Genomic DNA, 22,531 nt, shown 5'->3' with positions numbered 1-22,531 from the left:
CCTTCATGGGTACTAGACCTATGAGACCTATATTATCAGACTTATTATAAATATTACTATACTATTTGGTTTAGTTGTGTATAACGAGGAACACAGTGATTTCCAAAACATATTTCATGTTCAGATCTTGTAAATAGGTCTAAGAAGGATAACACATACTCTTAATTAAACAAATTACAGAAACCTTCAGACAATAACCATGGTGAAAATCCAACTTTTAGAGAAAAATCCAAGAGTCAAAGCAGAAAAACAACAGTTATATATACTTCCCATCTAAAGTATAGACTCATTAGTGTAAATATAGCCACTTATTTCAGGCAACTGTTCTAAACTAATTCTTGCAAAATTTTCCATACTGTTTAAAGGTACTGTTTACACATGAACTAATGTATTGTAAAACAAATTCGTAACATTGAAAAGATTATTGTCATGAGCTCAAAGAATAATAAAAATCAGTGAAAATTGGGAATTCTTAACAAAACTTTACCCCAAAACGCAGCTGTTCACATGCACAATATTTGCACATGCCTTTCATGATCCTCGTGCAAATCATCTGCATAAAGTTTGCAGTTGGTTCCCCCTAGGCACACTCTCCTACCCAGAGTTCCATGCGGCAAGCCAGCATAGTACCTCTGCCACAGGCCAGAAAAATGTGACGATTCGTCACATCTTGCAATGTCCATTCAATATAATGTACAGATTTCTTTTACTCTTTTATTTTTGACGAGTCTACACATCTAACTAAACATCTTTAATAGAATGGTTAAGTTTCACTGAGAAAATATCCAAAAACATGTAACACTATTTCGATTTGCGTAGCGATCCTTTGTTTACATAGGTTGTACAGCTCCACGTGTTGTCATCGAAGCTGATTGAGAGCAAACGATGCAGCCAGTTTGATACCTAAATATGTACTGTCATAGACCTTACTGTCGCAGTTGTGGAAGAATATATATGTAACAATGTAAAAACATTATGAAGAGAGCGCCAAAAAGCTTTCGTGAGTCCAGTCTCTTCTTATTATGAATATGCGCGTTTGATTACAAACAAGAGAAAAGTCCGGTCACGTGATATGCAAATTAGCCTGTGGCAGTGATGTTATGTTAAGTCATCGTTGTGCCGGAGTGTGCCCTAGGTAGTGGAGAAATCAATCTTCAATGTAACCATATAGTGAGTGTTTTAAGTGAGTCTAAACTGTTGATTGGAAGTATATTTTATAATAACTGAGATTTGTTCATTGTTCTTATTTTCCCTATATTTTAGATAGTCAGTCCAATATTGTCAAGGTAAGCATTTAATCCTTCTCAAAACAAAAGGATGCATTTCCTTGACCGAAAATATACACACATCATGACCATTTGAATTTGGATCTGGGTTAGAATTTAGTTTTCAGCAACCCATGCTTGTAGTAAGAGGTGACAAAAGGGATTAGGTGGATAGGCTCACTGACTTGGTTGACACACATTGTAGGAAGGCGTTTCCTATTCTCGCGGTACTTACGGATATCAGCTGAAAAAATAACACAAACAATTCTTATCGTATTAATGCATGTTGTTTTTAAATGCAGGGCCTTCTCCTCTAACATCTACATCTATCAGCTGCCAGATCCATCAGGTGAATTACCACTCGTGAGCCCGGTGATAAACAATGCCATCCGCCATTGACGAAACGAGGCTTCTCCTATTCTCGCGGTATTACCAGGAATTAACGTTATTGAGTGTATGTAAGAGCAATCCTCCCGGAAAGGGGGAAAAGTAATGATATGTCTAAGTTGGTATAAACTCCCCAATATTCGTGGCACTGCAAGATTTTGATCACTCACAGACTTGGGCCACTTCCTAGTTACCAGACAGTGATGTAAACAACCGCTAAGTGTCACATCAGTGATTTAGGCAGAAAACGGTTTACCGCGAGAATAGGAAACCCGCGAGAATAGGAGACGGACCTATATCCCAATTGCGTAGCTCGATGCTCATGATGTCAATCACTGGACTGTCTGGTCTACACATGATTATATGACCGATGCCAAATAGCTGGAATATTGCTGTGTGCAATGTTAAACAACAAACAAACACAAATGGAGACAAATTGTGTATTGACAATGTCCTGTGATCTGATCACAACAATGAATGATTTACATGATTTAGTGACAACAAATATTCCATCAAATTATTTACAAATCCTTTGCTAGAATCTGACATTTTCAATAGGAACGGATTGTTTCTTTCTTATTTATGCCACTCGGCACATGATGGCGGTCAGTCTGAAGGACAATGTCAGACATTCCCATTCGTAAGCACCTCCATCATTTTCAGAATGCACCTCGTCCCACAATCTTTCCAGAAATTCATCACAGAAATAAACCTATGTCAGTTCATCGGTTACTTCTTTCGTCATACCGGTTCCGTTGATAGTGTCCCTGATCACGGTGATACCCTCCACCCCCATAATGGCCTCCTCCACCTCGGTGGTATCCCCCTCCTCCTCTGCCTCCGTAACGGTCTCTGTTTCTGCCATAGTTGTCATCCCTGTTACCATAACCCCACCACGGTTGCCATAGCGATCACCATGGTGACCCCAGTTGCCACGAGATTGGTTGTAACCACCCCGACCTTGATTATCACCTCGTCTGAAAAACGGTAAGCAGTGAGTAAATATTGAGAATATTACATATTTCCTGGCATATTCTTAAAATGGTTTGGTATGAAATACCTTTGTTAAAGTGTCAGTGACATGGATAAAATCAATAGGCCACAAACGAAAAGAGTTTCAGGGGCTTGAACTTGTAGTAGTGTTGGGAATTGGTTGAAATCACACAATTGATGATTGGTTCATTACCAACGAGCAATCATCGAAAAAAATTGGTCAGCGTCATTTTTCAGATTTTACTATTCAGGGTGTTTTCGTTGATAGGTATAACATGGTTCTCTGTGTGTGTGTGTGTTTAGTTAGAAACTTGCAAATTACATTTGCAAATGTCAAACCCAATGTAAAATGATGCAACTTGCTTCTTTAAATTGATGACTAATAAAAATACATCATGAACATAAACTTCCCAGAGTCTTCAAGAAATATTCACTCATGACTTTTCAGTTTGTGAGGAGAGTTTTCTAGGAATCAAACACGTTTTCGGGCCCTGACAATTTCTAACATATTTTCCATTGTCAAGTGTTTCAAACACTAAAACAGTAGCTCCAAAATCGGTTATATTCGAAAATGTGATCAATTGCTTGGTCGTTTGGTCACTGCGACCAATCTTTGATTATTTCAATTAATCGGACCACCACTAACTTGCCGTGATCAATTTAGTGCTTAATTTGTGTGCCATGGCACGGTAAATATTTAAATGGCACAGATGAAACATTTTAACATTGCCCTGTCGGCTCACCTAAAATGATACAAATAATACTCACAATAAAATTGTTTTGTTTTCAAGTATCTAAATTCGCCCAAATGATGAAGTAAATTATCGTGTCTGAGCCAGACAAACTGATGATTGATATTATGAACACTGGACGATGACACTTAATCAAATGAAGTCACAAAGCTTAATCCATTACGTTGTCTCATATAAACATAGGTTTCTGAAGACTTTATCTAAATCCCTAAATGCTGTGTGTGATCTTGTTTAAGAGCACAAGTCACAAACCAGGTCACCCAGCAGTGAATGGGTTAACAGGGGGATCACATGACCAAGTGACTATTAACCTTCTGGTCCCTCACAGGCTTGGTTGTCGTGTCGTGATCCATTGACCGGGGCAATAATGGGTGGACTTTACATGTCTAATTATATAGTGCAAATAAGAAGACACATTATTAGTATTATCATAAAATATACATGCATACCCTTGTCGGCCCCAGTCATTCCTGCGGTTCTTGGTGTACCAGTTCATAACACATGGTGGAGGGGGGACTGGCTTGGACATTTCTGTCTGAAAATCTGTGTCTTCCTCAGTGTAACGATTGGAAAACATCTTGTCGTAATATTCCTCCATGTCAACAGCTGAGTCTTCTTCTGTTGTCATGGTTAACTGTTAACTAAGTCTGAAACTAAAAATGTCTTTGTCTCTTGATTCAAGAATATAATTGTTTTTTTATGACCAGCAATTAACACAGGTGGAGAATATTCCAGATGAAAGATGTTAAGAAGCTATTTTTTTTTCTTCTGATATGAAAATTATAAAACACTGAAGCATGTTCTCAGACACGACCATGTAATGGCTTCGGCGCGTCTGGTTAACCAGAAAGTTTGAAGGAGCTATTCATAATGCATCATGTAATACTAAGTATGTTTAGTATCAGAGAAGGAATATTGTCATAAAAATGCCTGAAACGGCAGCTTTGTATCAAAGCGGAAGTGTGCGGTATGGTTATCTAGCTCAAAACAAGTGAACTCGTGCTCGAAATCTGAGGGTCTTCGCTTATCTCATTATTCTCTTGCGACCGTCTCGCCTATACTAAACTAACTTCCCCTAGCACACGTTGGTGGAAGACCCAACATAAAGAACGATAAGATAGTACTTTACACATACTTCTATGTGTCGGGGGACAATGTTCCTATCAAAAATTCGGAACACCTGTTCAAACCGGAAGCATGTTCATTCATAAAGATATACAAAATACGACTTACACCAGGAAAGATTAAATATACGAAAGAGTGAAGTTATTATGCAGATATACTGATAACAAACTAATATATAGTTGTAGGTCTTTGTACTTATCCACAAGTAATTGTTCACAGTTTATCACCTTATTAGATTGCGTTTACTTTTTTAGATGGTAAATTATGATTCATGTTCGCTTCATTATAATAGAGAGGTCTTTTGACGAATACCTTTGTCAACTTCCGGTCTCATGGCGGGTAGTCCGTCTGCTCTTTCTTTTGAAAAGACGAGCAAGCGTTTATGATGTCTTATGCTCGTACGAATAAAGTAAAATAACGTAAGTATTCAAACAGATCTCTAGCATGACTAATGAAAGTCTATGAAATTCCCTGTGTTTCAAACCTTGGACATACTAATCCGCAAAACAGCGAAAACAGATGGCATATGGCTGTCATCTGTGGCATAATTATGTGCCCTACTATATGTGTGACATAATGTGTGATGTAAACATTAAAGAAAAGGTTTATGATTTAATGCCAAATAGAGTGTATAGTGTCTGGCCTGCAAAATGAAACTGTTTGTGTGTTAAATCTTTCTATTTCACTACAGGGGAGATAACAGGAGGATGTTTCACAACAGCACACAGAGAAAGTACTGGACATTCAAAGACGAGCAGGAGCTTGTCCTGCTGCGGACTGAAGCAAATGAGAAATGTATCAATGGTATTGCTGGCAACATGTCGGTACGTAGGATCAGGGTGCTGCATCTACTTTTTATGGTTAATGTGTATCAAGTAGCTGTAACCGGTAACCACCAATTTTTTTTCTCAACTATTTACTCATGATCGCTTAGGGCGGTGGGGTAGTCTAGTGGTTAATGCGTTGGCTCGTCACGCCGAAGACCCGGGTTTGAATCCCTACATGGGTACAATGAGTGAAGCCCATTTCTGGTGTCCCCCGCTGTGATATTGCTGGAATATTGCTAAAAGCGGCGTAAAACCAGACTCAGTCAGTCATGATCGCTGATGATACTGATGATAGATGTTACAGATTTTGAGTGAGTTTAGTTGAATGCCGCACTCAGCAATATTCCAGCTGTATGGCAACTGTCTGTAGATAATCGTGTCTGGACCAGACAATCCAGTGATCAACAGCATCAGCATCGATCTGCGCAATTGGGAACCGATGACATCTGTCAACCAAGCCAGCGAGCCTGATCACCCAATCCCGTTAGTTGCCTCTTACAACAAGCATGGGTTACTGAATGTTCATTCTAACCCGTACCTTCACGGGTTAAAGATTTTGAACATGACATGAGTTATATTGAGTTGTCTTCCATTCATAGGTTGGTTGGTTGGTTTATTGTCTCACTTCACGCTCAGCAATATGGTGGCATCTGTAAATAATCAAGTCTGGACCAAACAATCCAGTGATCAATATGAGCATCGATCTATGCAATTGGGATGTGTCAACCTATAACGTCCTAGTTGACTAGCCTGACCACCCGATCCCGTTAGTCGCCTTTACCGAAAAGCGGTTACTGAAGACAAATTCTAATCCTGATCTTCACAGATAGCCATTCATAGGTGAATTACTGAGAAGCCAGGTAACTGACAGAAGCCAGATAGGTGATATTGAGTGAGTGAGTGAGTTTGGTTTTACGCCGCACTCAGCAATATTCCAGCTATATGGCGGCAGTCTGTAAATAATCAAGTCCTGACAAGACAATCCAGTGATCAACATGATGAGCATCGATCTACGCAATTGGGAACCAATGACATGTGTCAACTAAGCCAGCGAGCCTGATCACCCGATCCCGAGATAGGTGATAGAGAACCAGGGGATGTTGATAGATAGACCTTATATCAATTATATATTGAAATAGAACAATAATTCAAACTTACATTCGTAACTACTTGTGTCATTAGCAAGCCGGATGGCGACTCATACCAGTCTCGTGGCCATGTTCACGACTGGGCCTTGTCTATGCGTAAAGAGGCACGAAGATGAAAATAGTCTAGTACTGTTTTCAAGGAAAGATAACTCTGAATTTCCCAACATGGCTACTCCTAGAATATCCCATATCCGACTGGCAAAACAGCTATACAGTCATTCCCATTGTAAAGATGTTTCAGTGTTGAAAGTTGCTGATCCTTTCGCTCAAAGTTTATGTTTAAATTGTGCTTTGCATAGTTCAGCGAAGTTTCCAAGTTTGGCGGTGCCGCCATTTTCATGCTTCGAACTGTGTTCTACTACGCGCGATTTGATTGGTTTGCCACGATTCTTAGCAATAATGGCGTACTATACAGGTACAAGTCTTCTTGTAGGTCACAGAAAGAGGCGAGCAGTTACAAATGTAACTGACAAAGCAAATAAGTTTGTCTCTCACGTTGACACAAGGGAGATAACTTTTATAACACCTTTTCTTATTGTCTAACACTTGGCTGATTTTTCAGGATGAAGAGAAATCTCGGCATTTCCTGACTGCACAGGAAGAGAGGCTCTTGTGTCGTCATTTTGTGTTTGTCATGAAGGAATTTTGTGGGAAGTTTCAACCTCCAATGCCAAAATGTGTCGTCGTAAGTAACAAGTGTAATCCATGATACCATCACTCTGCCAAATCCAATGTTAAAATCAAAACTGCGTGTTTAAGGAGGGATTTAAATGAATGTGTTTTCATATTTTCAACGTCATATTTTACAGAAAATATATGTGTAATGAAATCCAGTAGCATGCATATCACCATTATTTGTGTTCAGAAAACATGATATTTAAAATCCGAATATATGAACTGATTTTATTAAAAACATGTTTTTCAGTTGAAGATTAAACTATGATTTTGCATAGAAATAGGTCCACAGAGCCACGTGGTTCTTATAAGAGGGAGTGGTTTAGCTGGAGTGTCCTGTATGTTTCTATGTTAGTATTGATGATCATTGTAGTGTAGACGCTAATTATAACATATGTTATATTTGGGATTACACTTTCTTAGTAAAGTACAGATTATAGTACTTTTGTTGGGTTGAGTCCCATCCGGGATTCGAACCCACACCCTCAGAGTCAGCACACAAAGTCTGCCGTCTAACCCACTCAGCCACCCCAACTTCCACAAAAATGGTTGGACAACTGGTAGTCTAGACTGCGGACTTTGTGTACCCCTCTGATAAGTGTAAATTGGCACAGCTCCTACGGATGAAAGCTATGATTACACAATGGCATTTAGAAAGTGGTCAAATGTAACATGTTATTTATTATGAAAGTGTAATCCCCATATAACATATGTTACATTTGACCACTTTCTAAATGTCATTGTGTAATAATAGATACTAAAATGGACTCGGTCCGTGCGTGCGTGCTTGCGGCCCTTCATCCGTCCTTCCGTGCACATTTGTCTTTTCCGGAGCAGAACTCTAAAACTGTTCAATATTTCTTCACCAAACTTGGCACATAGATAGATCTGGTTGAGTACTGGTGCCTTTTGGTAGTTTTGGAATTCTGAATAAAACATTTTTGCATTTCCATGGCAACAAGTTTGACATAGACTGAAATTGGTGATAGTGCTCTTTTCCGGAGCAGAACTCTAAAACTGTTCACTATTAATTCACCAAACTTGGCACATACATAGATCTGGTGGGGTACTGGTGCCTTTTGGTAGTTTTGGAATTCTGAATAAAATATTTTTGGCGTTTCCATGGCAGCAAGTTTGACTTAGCCTGAAATTAGTGATAGTGCTCTTTTCCGGAGCAGAACTTTAAAAAGCTTTCAAATTCTACACCTAAATATTTGACATAATCATAACTCGTAGACATAATCATGAAGAGTATTTTGCCATTGAGGGGGATATTGATGACTTTGTCTTCTTGTTATATTCTGATTGCATTTCAGGGTACTGCAATAAATTTCATGAAGAGGTTCTATGTTAACAACTCTGTCATGGACTACCATCCGAGAGACATCATGTAAGTACTGATTCCGAGTGTTTCAGTCTTTCCTGTTTATGTTTTGGCTACTTGTGTGGAAGAGTTTTATGTGCCGACCTGTATTACCAAGCACCTTGTGTTTTAGCCTCACATGTGTGTATCTGGCTTGTAAGGGGGAAGAGTTTTATGTGCCGATCTGTATTACCGAGCACCTTGTGTTTCAGGCTAACGTGTGTATATATGGTTTGTAAGGTGGAAGAGTTTTATGTTCCGATCTGTAATTACCAAGCACCTTGTGTTTTAGGCTCACCTGTGTGTATCTGGCTTTTTAGATGGAAGAGTTTTATGTTCAGATCTGTATTACCGAGCACCTTGTGTTTCAGGCTGACATGTGTATCTGGCTTGTAAGGTGGAAGAGTTTTATGTGCCAATCTGTATTACCGAGCACCTTGTGTTTCAGGCTCACATGTGTATATCTGGCTTGTAAGGTGGAAGAGTTCTATGTTCCGATCTGTATTACTGAGCACCTTGTGTTTCAGGCTGACGTGTATATCTGGCTTGTAAGGTGGAAGAGTTTTATGTTCCGATCTGTATTACCGAGCGCCTTGTGTTTCAGGCTCACATGTGTATATCTGGCTTGTAAGGTGGAAGAGTTGTATGTTCCGATCTGTATTATTGAGTACCTTGTGTTTCAGGCTGACGTGTATATCTGGCTTGTAAGGTGGAAGAGTTCTATGTGCCGATCTGTATTACCGACCACCTTGTGTTTCAGGCTCACTTGTGTATATCTGGCTTGTAAGGTGGAAGAGTTCTATGTTCCGACCTGTATTACTGAGCACGTTGTGTTTCAGGCTCACGTGTGTATATCTGGCTTGTAAGGTGGAAGAGTTCTATGTGCCGATCGGCCAGTTTGTAGGCAACCTGAAAGGAAACAGGGAGAAGTTTGCGGACATCGTTCTTGGATTCGAGCTGTTGCTGATGCAGAAACTACACTATCACCTGACAATCCACAACATGTACAGACCGCTCGAGGGGTTGATAATAGATCTGAAGGTACAGATAGTAGAACCATGGCTTGTCTCTAGTATGGAGTATTGAACAGGAACAGCCATATAGCTTGAATAATGCTGAGTCTGGAGTTAAACATCAACCCCGCGAATCATACCTGGTATCTAGGCAACCTTGTACAAAACAAAGTTTTGTCTATTTAAAGTCCGTGTTAAGATATGTTGTGTTTGTTGGTGTTGGTGGTGCCCAGTACAAGTGCTTCCTCCTGGGGGCAGTGGGGCAGCCTAGTTGTTAAAGCGTTTGCTCGTCACGCAGAAGACCCGGGTTCAATTCCCCACATGGGTACAATGTGTGAAGCCCTTTTCTGGTGTCCCTTGCCGTGATACTGCTGGAATATAGCTAAAAGCGGCACGTAAAACCATACTCACTCACTCACTCACTCAGTAGTATGGGTCATACTGCAGGACATTTCAGCCCAAAACTGATGCCACGACACCTGTTTCAGACTCGTTACTCCCAAGTAGGTGACCCAGAGAAGTTACGGCGCTATGCAGAGGATTTTATTGACAAAAGTCTGGGCACTGATGCCTCCTTGCTGTTTGCACCATCACAGGTGAGAGTTATAGGACCCATGAAGATCCGGGTTAGAATTGGTCTTCACTAACACATGCTTGTCGTAAGAGGCGACAAACGGGATAGGGTGGTCAGGCTCGCTGACTTGTCATCGTATCCCAATTGCGTAGATCGATGCTCATGCTGTTGACCACTGGATTGTCTGGTCCAGACAGGATTATTTACAGACTGCCGCCATATATATAGCTGGAATATTGCTGAGTGTGGCGTGAAACTAAACTTGCTCACTCACTCTTAACAGTTGTCATATTCGATAATCTCCAGGGTATACGTTCCGATAAAATTAATATCCACTATACCCTGGATGCATCTACGGCTCGAGCCGATGATTTTCTTACCTCCCTCTGCTGGCTCCACATTCTCACAGTAGCCAATCAGATAAGCCGCCGTTACAACTGAGCTTTCCAGTGTCAACAAAGATAGTGGTCGCAGCCGCGAAAGTTTGTTCGCAGTGCGACCCAGATTTGGGGGAAAAACATAAAGACAAATTGACAGGTCAGAAATCTTAAAAAAATATATGCAAGAACTCCTTCTACCTCTTTCAGAGTACCTCTGCAACAATATATTATTGTGTTGCCAAGTTTAATCGGTTAGATAATTTAAAAAGCCAAAGTGAATTGTGATTGGTACGCTCAACTTCCCAGCGTAGACACCTGATTGGATAAAAAGCCAGCAAAGGGAGGTAATAAAATCATCGGCTCAAGCCGTAGATGCATTCAGGGTATAGTGGAGATTTATCGGAAAGTATACCCTGGAGATTATCGAGGATGCTTCCCTTTATGCAGTAGTAGACTCACAATACAGGGTTTGCCTTAATGATCACTCCATTGTCTGGTCCAGACTGAATTATTTACTAGGGCAGTTACGATTTATTTGCGTATTCGGTGACATGTACCATAAACTTTGGTGAATTCAATTCATTATTCATGATCACTAGAATCAAGTATTTCATGATGTCTTTAAGGAAGGAGTGTTTTTACTTGAATTTGGGTGTATTGGCTATCCGATAGTTGTGATGTGTATCATAATCACCTCACAGTGGATTCCCTGCAGCCCTATTATTTACACGATTCATTTAGCTGTAATATTGCTGTTAAACAAACAAAAATTTGACAATATTTTACTTTTTACTTTATTTCGTAGGGAGGATAGAGGATTCATGTTTTTGAGGATGATTACACAATGCCATTCAGAAAGTGATCAAATGTAGCATATGTTATATTTGGGATTACACTTTCTTAGTAAAGTACAAATTCTAGAACTTTTTGATGGGTTGAGTCCCATCCGGGATTCGAACCCACACCCTCAGAGTCAGGCACCTAATCGCTAGCACACAAAGTCAGCTGCCTAAACCGCTCAGCCACCGCAACTTCAACAAAAAGTACTAGAATCTGTTCTTTACTATGAAAGTGTAATCCCAAATATAAAATTTTTCCTTATCCTGACTCATGCTTATTGCTTGTCTCCTTCCTTTTGCGAACGTTAGTGGAACACTTGTATTTTCTATTGAAGCTCCCTTCAATAAAAACAGACGTAAAATCACTACTCACCATGAGTTATCTCTCTGGCCGTTTTGGCGGGAAAAGTGGCGCCATCGCTCCCACATGCTTCACTCTCTCCTTCTTTGCCCTAGTGGATGGTTGAGAGAGCGCCTGTGTCTTCTATACGGCACTATATCCTTTTATTTATTAGTTATTACCCTATACATTACCTTTATAGGGGTTTAGGGAGTATCCTTCAACATTATGGTTTGAAATTTATTCGTATTTTGCACTGTTTATTCACGGTTTCGTCCGTGATTGTTCAGTGTTTACATTTCAAGAAAACCTGTTTTTGTTGTAGGTTCCGATTCTCTGCTGCAGACCCGCATTTATTGTGCCCTAGGTGCACAACACCATGTACTTCTAGCTCTCGCTGCAACCTTTGTCAGCATTTAACCAATATTGAATTTAATAAATATATTTTCTGCGTACTTAGGCGTGCTAAAGACAAGTCCAGACGACTTTTTCAAGTTATGGATAAGCCGGGTTGAGTCCTCGCGGTCAACTGCTGTCAGATCTAATCTCTTCCTTCCTGTGATCCGCCGGAGATGTCCTCGAGGATGGGCGTGGACGTTTGTCCGCCACTTCTCGCAGAAGAGGGCTGCCTCGACATCCCTTCATCGCAGACGAAGAAGAAGAGGCCATCCTCTACGCAGAGACAGCCACACTCCCTAAGACGGCGAGCAGCTCTACGGGGACGCCTGTGCAGACAACTAGGACTTTCTCGGAGACACCACCCGCAGAGAGGACCCGGACCTGCACAAAGGACCCACCGCCGCCGACACATCGGAGAGGCCTTCCATTGACAACGCAGATGAACAGCCTTCGCGAAGGTTTTCGGAGACAGCCTCAAGGACGTCATCAACATCACACAGATCGTCAAGGGATTCGCCGAGGCAGTCACGAACCAAGAGACGCTCGTCTCCACGCAGATCGCCCTACAGACGCAGCTCTACAGGCTCATCTCCACGCAGATCACCATGCAGGTCTCCGCGCAGGTCTCCACGCAAGTCTCCGCGCAGGTCTCCACACACATCCCCAGCGGAGGAGGATCAACGATCCCAGATCAGCGCCCCTTAAACAGAGGGCGATGGCGGTATTATCTTCTCGGACGCAGAGATAAGATATTGGATGGCCAACGGACTGGAGTTAGCGTCACCCTCTAAGGAAGAGAATGCTGCACTCACGTACCTGATGAAGGACGATGATGTCGACACGATCACTCTACCGCCAATTGATCCCATCTCGGAAGTTCCAGAGAACTTGGACGCAGCCTTCCGGAAGGCAACGAGATCTCAAGCGCCGAATATTCCACAGTTCAAAGCTAAGAAGTTCTCCCTACACAATATGACCCCCTTCATGAAGGCACAAGAGATCGATGACAACTACAAGGTCATCAACGACGCCCGGACCAAGTCTTATAAGATTGACGACAAAAAGCTGGCGCAGATAGAGACAATGTCCAGAAGGATGTTCTTCGGCCTGAACAGATCCCGGGCAGTGAATGAGACGTTCATCGCCAAGTTCAGGGACTCTACCGCAGAGGAGGACCGGATGATCTACTCTGCTCTACTCATGCAGAAGAAGGACCAGCAGTTTATGGCGGACCATCTATCATCCATCTCAGCAGCGTTGACGTTGGCGAGACGACAAGGACTACTGGCATCCTGCACCTGGAGCGAACACTTCACGAAGTCGCTGTACAGAGCCCCATGGTCGACATCATCCATCTTCGCAGGGGAGATTGACGATGTCGCCAAGGAAGTTGCCAAAGACTCCAGAGAAGTCCTCATGATAAAGTCCATCGATACACTAGCCAGTGTCATCAGGCAGACGTCCCAGCGCTACTCGGGCAAGTCGAAGTTCGCAGGCATCCAGAAGGCAAGAGACAAGAAAATGAGCACCTTCAGAGGAGGGAAGGACTCTTTTCGTCGCCCAGCCGGCAACTATAGAGGACGGCCCGGATGAGGCAGGGCACCCAGAGGCGCCAAGGTTCAGAGACGATGAAGGAGGGGTTCGGAACGACTGGAGTCTTCCACCCCAGCCGTTCCTGTACAACCTTCACAAGTGGGTGGACGTCTACAAAACTACTGGGAGAACTGGGGAATTCTTCAAGATCCATTTGTATCCAGCATCCTAAGAGACGGATATCGCATACAACTACAGCTCAACTCCGCCCGTTGACAGGCCGAACCTCAAGTTCAACTTCACAACCCATCGGACAGAGAGGCTAAAGAGAAGCGGTCACATCTCTACTAGAGAAGGAAGCCATAGAAGTGGTGGACCAGGACCAGCTCTCACCAGGATTCTACTCCCCAGTTTTCCTAGTACCCAAGAAAAACTCCAAAGAAAAGTTTGACTCATCTACAACATGAGGGCCTTCAACAGAGATTATCTACGCAGAATACCAAAGTTCAGCATGATACATCTCCCACAATTCCTACACCTCGTCCGTCCGATGGACTACATGGCCAGCATAGATCTACAGGACGCCTACCTGCATATTCCTGTACATCCGACTCAAGGAAGTACCTGAGGTTTATACTGGACGGACGACACTACCAATGGAAGGTCCTGCCATTTGGAATATCATCGGCCCCCTGGTTGTTTACAAGGGTGACGAAGCCCATAGTCACATACCTGCATCATCAAGGTTTACGCAGTGCATTCTACCTAGAAGACGACGACATCAAGATCCCAAGCATCTCAGATGGGCAGCGAAAGCAGTCTCACTAGCTCTACGCAAATCTACACGCACCTTGTACGACGACAAGTGGCGAAGCTTCGAGACATACGCTGCGAGGACCGGCTTTACAGCCATAAAGGCGACACACCCTCAAGTGGCGGACTACCTTTGTCACCTACGACAAACGAAGCGGTTAAAAGGGTCAACCCTCTCAACATACCCAGCGGCATTGAGCTCAGTCATCACCATGAGGACAAGTGCAAAACTGACGAAAGTACCAGAGTTACTTGCCTTACTACGCTCTTTTAAATTGGAGGACCATCAACAGAGATTTAAAGCTCCGGCGTGGGACCTCAACGTAGTTCTACGACATCTCACCAGTGATGTCTACGAACCATTAGAGAGGACATTCTTCGAGTTCTTGATGCAGAAGACGCTGTTCCTGATCGCCTTAGCAACAGCAGCAAGGATGTTGGAAATACATGCTCTAGACTTTCAACACGATTTGATGAAAATCAAAACACCGTGCATATGGGACTGCGATGGGACTTCATCGCAAAGAATCAACTGCCAGGTCAACCGGACAGACAATTCCACGTCCCAGCACTATCATCAGTCCTTGGATCACAGGATACGCAGGACCTATCCTTGTGCCCAGTAAGAGCATTGAAAGTCTACCTACAAAGATCCAGGACCAGGAGACAGAAATTCAAGCGTCTTTTCATCCCAATATCGACAGGCGTTACTACAGACGGAGGTCTCCCTGACTACGATATCAATCTGAATCAGAACTGTCATCCCATGGGCCTACAAAGCAGCAGGACTGGATCCTCCACGAGCCTCCAACCCACATGGAAGTTAGAGCTGGCGCCAACACTCGCTCTTACATGGGAATTGCTCCATCAGGACGATAATGGAGGGCTGCTTCTGGAAATCAGACATGGTGTTTAAGCCAACCATTACCTGAGGGACATCGCCACCGAGGACGCCTCCGGCATTCACCATTTCGCCCGCTGGTTGTTGCATCAACAAGTGACAGTCCCTCAAAGGCACTGAGACGAAGTCTAGCCCTTTATCACATGACTTGAAAAGCCTACACTGAAGGAAGAGTTCAGCTTTAGAGTCTATATGCACGCTCTAAGGACAGACTAGCATAAGTGATATGACCCAGTACTTGTAAGGATACTCAGACAGAAAGGGTTGCTTCTCCACTTGATGCTTCAAGGCCAAGAAATGGAGTCTAAAATCCACATAAGATGTAAAAAACAGAAGCCAGGACCAAAAAGTTAACAATTGTGGTCCCCCGTCAGAGACAGCTGGAAGTACCGGTTACAGCAGCAGCAGAGACTAGCAGTAGCAAAATAGCAGTGCCAACAAGAAGTTCCCATAGGGGGTATATATGACGAAATCACTAAATGAAATCCAGAAGTAGCTTGACCCACCACCAAACCGACCGATTCTACAAGCAATAAGCATGAGTCAGGATAAGGGAAAATATGTAATTTTCTTTAATAAAATTGATATTTTATACTTTATCCTGACTCATGAGGTAAGCCCTCCCAACCTCCCACTACACTTTGGATTTCCTGCAAATTAAAGTGTCGGGCTCTATAATTCGGAGAGAGTGAAGCATGTGGGAGCGGTGGCGCCGCTTTTCCCGCCAAAATGGCCAGAGAGATAACTCATGGTGAGTAGTGATTTTACGTCTGTTTTTATTGAAGGGAGCTTCAATAAAAGATACAAGTGTTCCACTAACGTTCACAAAAGGAAGGAGACAAGCAATAAGCATGAGTCAGGATAAGTATAAAATATCAATTTTATTCAGAAAATTACATTTATGTTGTATTTTGAGGAGATAGATCTACATTGTTTTGAAATTGGAGATAGTTTAAATGTAAATGAGGTACCTTATATTTTGATTTGGAACCAAGTGCTAAACTAGGAGTTTTAACCAGATTTTATCCAATCAGAATCAAGCATTGTTTGACTGTATCGTATATCCAGGTGATGTTGGTGTGTTGTAGGTGGCGCTGGCTGCACTGCTCAGTAGCGCGTCACGGGAACAGATCATCATGGACAGGTGAGGTGTACTGTGAGCCTGGGAAGTTAATGAGGAGTTCATTTGTACAGAATCATCAGACCTCAGTCCCATTTGACCCTAGGCTGATGAATTGGCCTCGGACTCATAATGTTCCACATTCTAGGAATGACACTCATTCACTCAATATAGCAAGGAAAGAAAAAGATTCGACTGCAGACAAATTAAATTTGTGAGTAGGCCCTTTAGACTGTTGACTCGGACTCTCCAGTAGATCTTAGAATCATTAGACTCCATTACTTCTCTGAATCATTAGTCCTCACATATATTACATCTCAGACCCATTAGACCTGACATTTATTACACCTCAGACCCATTAGACCTCACATATATTACACCTCAGACCCATTAGACCTGACATTTATTACACCTCAGACCCATTAGACCTGACATTTATTACACCTCAGACCCATTCTGACATTTATTACATCTCAGACCCTTTAGACCCTTTAGACCCTTTAGACCTCACATTTATTACACCTCAGACCCATTAGACCTGACATTTATTACACCTCAGACCCATTAGACCTGACATTTATTACACCTCAGACCCATTAGACCTCACATTTATTACATCTCAGACCCTTTAGACCTGACATTTATTACACCTCAGACCCTTTAGACCTGACATTTAATGCATCTCAGACCCCTTAGACCTGACATTTATTACACCTCAGACCCCTTAGACCTGACATTTATTACACCTCAGACCCATTAGACCTGACATTTATTACACCTTAGACCCATTAGACCTGACATTTATTACACCTCACACCCTTTATACCTGACATTCATTACACCTCAGACCCGTTAGACCTGACATTTATTACACCTCAGACCCATTAGACCTGACATTTATTACACCTCAGACCCATTAGACCTGACATTCATTACACCTCAGACCCATTATACATCACATTCATCAGACCCATTACATCCAAGTAATAAGACCCAAGACCCATTCAGGATTCAATTTGGGTGCCAGAATGGGTTTTGAGGACCAGACTAGACCTGACATTTATTACACCTCAGACCCATTAGACCTGACATTTATTACACCTCAGACCCATTAGACCTGACATTTATTACACCTCAGACCCATTAGACCTGACATTTATTACACCTCAGACCCATTAGACCTGACATTTATTACACCTCAGACCCATTATACATCACATTCATCAGACCCATTACATCCAAGTAATAAGACCCAAGACCCATTCACGATTCAATTTGGGTGCCAGAATGGATTTGAGGACCAGACTCCCCTAAAAACTTCCCCCTCACATGCCATGATATTACTGATGGACTGTCCAAATGTTAAATCTCCTCACTCACATAATCCTTCTTACTTCAGCTATGTGACTGACGCCCTGCTGGCAGGTGCCTCTCAGGAGGAACTCCGGAAAACCATCACCATTATCAAGAGTAAGTTGTACAGAAGTCAGAAGGGTTCAGAAACAGATGTATGATGATCATATGATCCTGAGTTAATCCCATTAGTCGCCATTTCTTACAAGCATGGGTTGCTGAAGATCAATTCTAACCCAGACCTTCACGGGGGATCTGAGTTAAGGTATTGAACTTTTTCTAGGATAGGTATTTCTAAAATCTATGTTTATTTATAACTGTCCAGATGAATACTTGACCCAGGTGTTAACTGCTTTTCCAAATCTTGTTCAACTGTAGATTCAGACTTTGGACTGGGGAACTCTGTTAGGCTTAGTTATTAAGATCTGGGTTAGAATTGGTCTTTAGTAACCCATGCTTGTCAGAAGAGGTGACTAACGGGATCGGGTGGTCAGACTCGCTGACTTGGTTGACGTCATCGTATCCCAATTGTGTAAATCGATGCTCATGCTGTTGATCACTGGATTGTCTGGTCCAGACTCAATTATTTACAGACTGCCGACATTTAGCTGGAATATTGCTGAGTGTGGTGTTAAACACTAAGCAACCAATAAACTGTAGGTAGGTTTCGCTTTCTCTACAGTAGTTTTTTCTGGAGAGGTTGTGGGGTAGTCTCGTGGTTAAAGTGTTGGCTCGTCACGGCGAAGATCCGGGTTCAAGTTTCCACATAGGTACAATGTGTGAAGCCCATTTTTGGTGTCCCCCGCCATATTTCTGGAATATTGCTAAAAGCGGAGTAAATCTGAATTCCCCCAATTCATTTGAAGATTTTTGTAGGATCATTATTATTATTACTAAGAGCAGTTGTATATCCACCTGCCATGTTTCAGAGATCAAGATGATGGTGAAGAGCCAGGACACCCTGCAGCGTGACGTCGTGCAGCTCATCCAGCGGAAGCTGGAGAAGTGCCGCAACCAGGAGAACAACCCAGAGAGTGAAGTGTGAGTTGTCTCCTCTTGACTCCCCTTGGACGGGGGGATTAGTGTTGGAATTCAAAGTTTGATAGAAGTCCTGAAAAATGTGTATGATTGTAACCATGGTGGCAGAATAAGTTAATAATTAAGCTTTATCTTTCTTTTTTCACTTTTTCTGTAACCTTTAAAATCTTCTACTCATATGTGTTTAAGTTGCACCCCCAAGGGCCATTGCACAAATTCTCAATCACTGTTTTATCTTCGGCAAACTCCATGTATGTACAGGATGTTCTTTTATACAGGAACATTTCAGAGTGAAGTAGTGTTGGGAATTGGTGTAAATCTCATAATTGATGATTGGTTCATTACAACCGATCAATCATCGAAAATAGTTGGTTAGCGTTATTTATCAAATTTTCCTGGTTATGTTTGTTAATGCACAAAAAATAAAGAAAAAACATGTCGTTCTCTCGGGTTTTTTCGCAAATTCCACAAAATGCATTTGCAAATTTCACAACTTTAAAGGATGACTATTGTGTTAGGAACATACATTTCCTGGAGTTGTTAAGATAAACTTAATCATGACTTGGAACGAGCTTGTAGTGCTTATGCAATGTCGAGACAAAATCGACCTTTTGAAAAATACTGTTATTGCAAACAAGTGGTCCAAAATTGTTTGTGTTCGATTATGAGAAAACATGATCGATTGCTTGGTCGTTTTGTCACTGCGACCAATCTTCGATTATTTCAATTAATCGGACCACCACTAGGATGAAGTGTTAAACAGCAAGCAAACAGATTTTGTCACCAAAAGTAATCTCAAAATAACAATTTTAGTGGTTCAGAAGATGTAAACCATTGAAAGCAAATCATAAGCAAATCATTTCTGTCCTTACTATTACTACAGCATCTAGAATGTTACATAATATAGAGATGCAAGGCTCCCTATGTAAAAATCTGATATTGAGGCCTGCAAAGATTTTAAAGTTGATGCAAGTTGGTTCCGATATTTTGGTACCGACGTGTAAATTAGAATCATGTCCTGAACTAACGTGTCTGAATCAAATCCTTTTTGACTGATCTGGTGTGTTTGAAGGTACAAACGTAAGATGGAGGAGATGTTTGAAGATGAGGATGAAATACGATCACAGAAGAGAGCACGGATAGAAGAGGTACGGTTAAATGACTAAGTTGACCAAGTCCTAGTACCCAGGTGATGTGCGACTATGTACATCATCTCAGTAACTAATATATCTGGTCCATGTGATCGAGTTAAAATTGTACATCACGTTGGTTATATTACGGCCATATTGCAATCTCTGCTCTATGTACAGGCTGTTTTCATAATGACATTCAAGATTAAACAAACAGTTGCAGTTTAAATCCTGAAACAAGAAGCCAAAGTGAGTGAGTTTGGTTTTGCGCTGCTTTTAGCAATATTCCAGCAGTATCACAGCGGGGAACACCAGAAATGGGCTTCACACATTGTACCCATATGGGGAATGGAACCTGGGCCTGGGCCTGGGCCTGACGAGAGAACGCTTTAACCACTAGGCTACCCCACCACCCCCAGAAGCCAAAGCAATTACGCCAGCCATATCTCATGTAGTTAGGCTTGGTGACTTGGTTCATATTGTATGAGATCTAATGGTTCAAATAACGGTGTTTAAATTCTAAATGAATAATTGCTGAGTGTGGAATTTAACAACCAACAAATATATGGATTGACCTTTTGTGCTAGAAATTGAGTCTGTACTGTGAAGTGTTTGATGTTAAATTTATGGAAATAATTGACTGAATGGTCGAGTGTGTATAGCAAATATGTGTGTGTATCATTTCAGGAAACAAGAGTTGCTGATAGTGAACTGCTGGTTTAGCATCAACGTCATCAACATCATCAACACCTGCATCATTTATGAGATCACACTCAATCATGATGTGTATATTTGCTTATATCGCTCCATGGAGAACTGCTCTGATTGGCTGATGACCCTCTTAAAAACCAATTCAAGATGGCTGGCTGCACCGTAATTACATCCTGACACCAAACCGTCTCATGAGACGACAGGTCACAGTTGTATCTGAGACTGTTCATCTCTTGACAAGATTCGTGGGCGGTGGGGTGGCCTAGTGGTTAAAGCGATCGTCACGCCGAAGACACGGGTTTGAGTCCCCACATGGGTACAACGTGTGAAGCCCATTTCTGGTGACCCCGCCGTGATATTGCTGGAATATTGCTAAAAGCCTAGTAAAAGCGGCATAAAACCATACTCACTCACTCACTCACTCAAGATTCGTGAATTATGAGATGTTCTGGGTCTTACGGAAAGCTTTTGTACACCATTCAATCTCAATGTACACGTGTACAAGGCCTCTCAAGTCACACACAATATCCACAACTGACACATGCACCTCATATTAATAATAATAATGCTAATTTTTGCGCCTAGTATCCAACTCAATGCTTTTCTCTAGCGTTACATTATTACCCTGACGCAATTGTACTTTCAAAGCAGCTACTAAGCGCTTCGTGCGACCGACCGTATAAGTCTTATATACTGAAAGCTTGGGCTATCAGTGTCTTGTTTACCTGGCCCATGCTTTGTTAATTATGTCAAGTGGTTTAGCTTTAAAATCATTGACTGGTGCATAAACCTATATTCGCTCACTCATTATTAACAGGGGCGGTGAGGTGGCCTTGTGGTTAAAGCGTTTGCTTGTCACACCGAATACCCGAGTTTCGATTCCCCACATGGGTACAATGTGTGAAGCTCACTTTTGGTGTCCCCCGCGGTGATATTGCTGGAATATTGCTAAAAGTGGCGTAAAACCCAACTTAACTCACTCCCTCATTATAGACATCCTCCCATGACGATATCAGTTTCGTGCATTAGAGTGTGACTGGCTAATAAACAGGGACCAAGGCCCAAAATCATGACGAAAGGACAGAACAAGTGAATGAGTTAAATTTTTCGCCTCTTTTAGCAATATTCCAGCAATATCACGGCTGGGGACACCAGAAATGGGCTTCACACATTGTACTCATGTGGGGAATTGAACCTGGTTCTTCAGCGGGACGAGCAAACACTTTAACCACTTGGCTACTACACCGTCCCTTGTGTATCTCATTTTGATTCTCCAATGGCCAAATTGTATCATTCTATTTCTGCGACCACGTCCAGGCTTCATAAAGATACCTGTTATTATTGTTATTCAGTGGTCAGTTATCCTGGTGTTTATATCTGTGGTTGTGTATTGTGGAATATTTGTTGTTTGCGTCTGGAAAACATGTAATGAGCAATTGTGTGGCCTACTTATGATAAATAAATTATCTGAATGTATTTCTTGGCATTTTGTCTCCAATTACTTAGTAATATTACATATTAGTTCAAGGTATGTTGTACTCATTCATTGATTGTAAAAGTAGATATCAGTTGTGGGTAAATAGTAGCTGACAGTTGTAGGTAAATAGTATCTGCTAGTTGTAGGTGAATAGAACATATGCACCTTCATGGTGTAGAGTTCACATATTAGTGTAAAGTAAATAATACTTGTCTGTTTTAGGTAAATAGTTCCTATCAGTTGTAGGTGAATAGTACATATGTAGGTAAGGAGTTACTATTGGGTGTAGAGAGAGAGTACATTTTTGGTGTAAGGTAGATAATACCTATCAGTTGAAGGTAAATAGTACCTATCAGCTGTAGGTAAATAGTACCT

General features: G+C 41.8%; 2 protein-coding genes across 3 annotated transcripts; one reads left to right on the top strand and one right to left on the bottom strand.

Annotated features, from left to right (window-relative positions):
* Nucleotides 1-2,078: 2,078 nt before the first annotated feature.
* Nucleotides 2,079-4,908, bottom strand: LOC124283889 (RNA guanine-N7 methyltransferase activating subunit-like). Of its 2 annotated transcripts, none has more exons than XM_046719926.1 (3): nucleotides 4,835-4,908; nucleotides 3,847-4,050; nucleotides 2,079-2,629 (listed from the first exon to the last, which is right to left on the bottom strand). In XM_046719926.1, the coding sequence occupies exons 2-3, from the start codon at nucleotides 4,023-4,025 to the stop codon at nucleotides 2,365-2,367; spliced, it is 444 nt and encodes a 147-aa protein (XP_046575882.1). In that variant the 5' UTR covers nucleotides 4,026-4,050; nucleotides 4,835-4,908; the 3' UTR covers nucleotides 2,079-2,364. The 2 variants fall into 2 exon arrangements, with proteins under 2 accessions (XP_046575882.1, XP_046575881.1); XM_046719925.1 differs by lacking the exon at nucleotides 4,835-4,908 and adding an exon at nucleotides 4,533-4,643.
* LOC124283887 (cyclin-H-like) lies at nucleotides 4,822-22,155 on the top strand. The gene is made up of 11 exons (XM_046719924.1): nucleotides 4,822-4,941; nucleotides 5,214-5,346; nucleotides 7,060-7,182; nucleotides 8,489-8,562; nucleotides 9,375-9,576; nucleotides 10,037-10,144; nucleotides 16,416-16,471; nucleotides 17,847-17,917; nucleotides 18,730-18,841; nucleotides 19,911-19,986; nucleotides 20,656-22,155. Exons 2-11 carry the CDS (start codon nucleotides 5,230-5,232, stop codon nucleotides 20,689-20,691), a joined length of 975 nt encoding a protein of 324 aa, XP_046575880.1. The 5' UTR covers nucleotides 4,822-4,941; nucleotides 5,214-5,229; the 3' UTR covers nucleotides 20,692-22,155.
* The last annotated feature ends 376 nt before the right edge of the window (nucleotides 22,156-22,531 follow it).

Source organism: Haliotis rubra, unplaced genomic scaffold (assembly GCF_003918875.1).
Source record: "Haliotis rubra isolate DU_JTF1 unplaced genomic scaffold, ASM391887v1 Scf324, whole genome shotgun sequence".
Lineage (NCBI taxonomy): Eukaryota > Metazoa > Mollusca > Gastropoda > Lepetellida > Haliotidae > Haliotis > Haliotis rubra.
This window is presented reverse-complemented; position numbering and strand designations above follow the sequence as displayed.

Bases quoted from the DNA above. Each gene is read 5' to 3' on its own strand.
- LOC124283887 (XM_046719924.1), top strand. From the start codon at position 5,230: ATGTTTCACAACAGCACACAGAGAAAGTACTGGACATTCAAAGACGAG. The intron at 7,183-8,488 runs GTAAGTAACAAG...ATTGCATTTCAG, and splicing joins CAATGCCAAAATGTGTCGTC to GGTACTGCAATAAATTTCAT. The intron at 10,145-16,415 runs GTGAGAGTTATA...GGTGTGTTGTAG, and splicing joins TGCTGTTTGCACCATCACAG to GTGGCGCTGGCTGCACTGCT.
- LOC124283889 (XM_046719926.1), bottom strand. From the start codon at position 4,025: ATGACAACAGAAGAAGACTCAGCTGTTGACATGGAGGAATATTACGAC. The intron at 2,630-3,846 runs GTATGCATGTAT...ACCGTTTTTCAG, and splicing joins AATGACTGGGGCCGACAAGG to ACGAGGTGATAATCAAGGTC.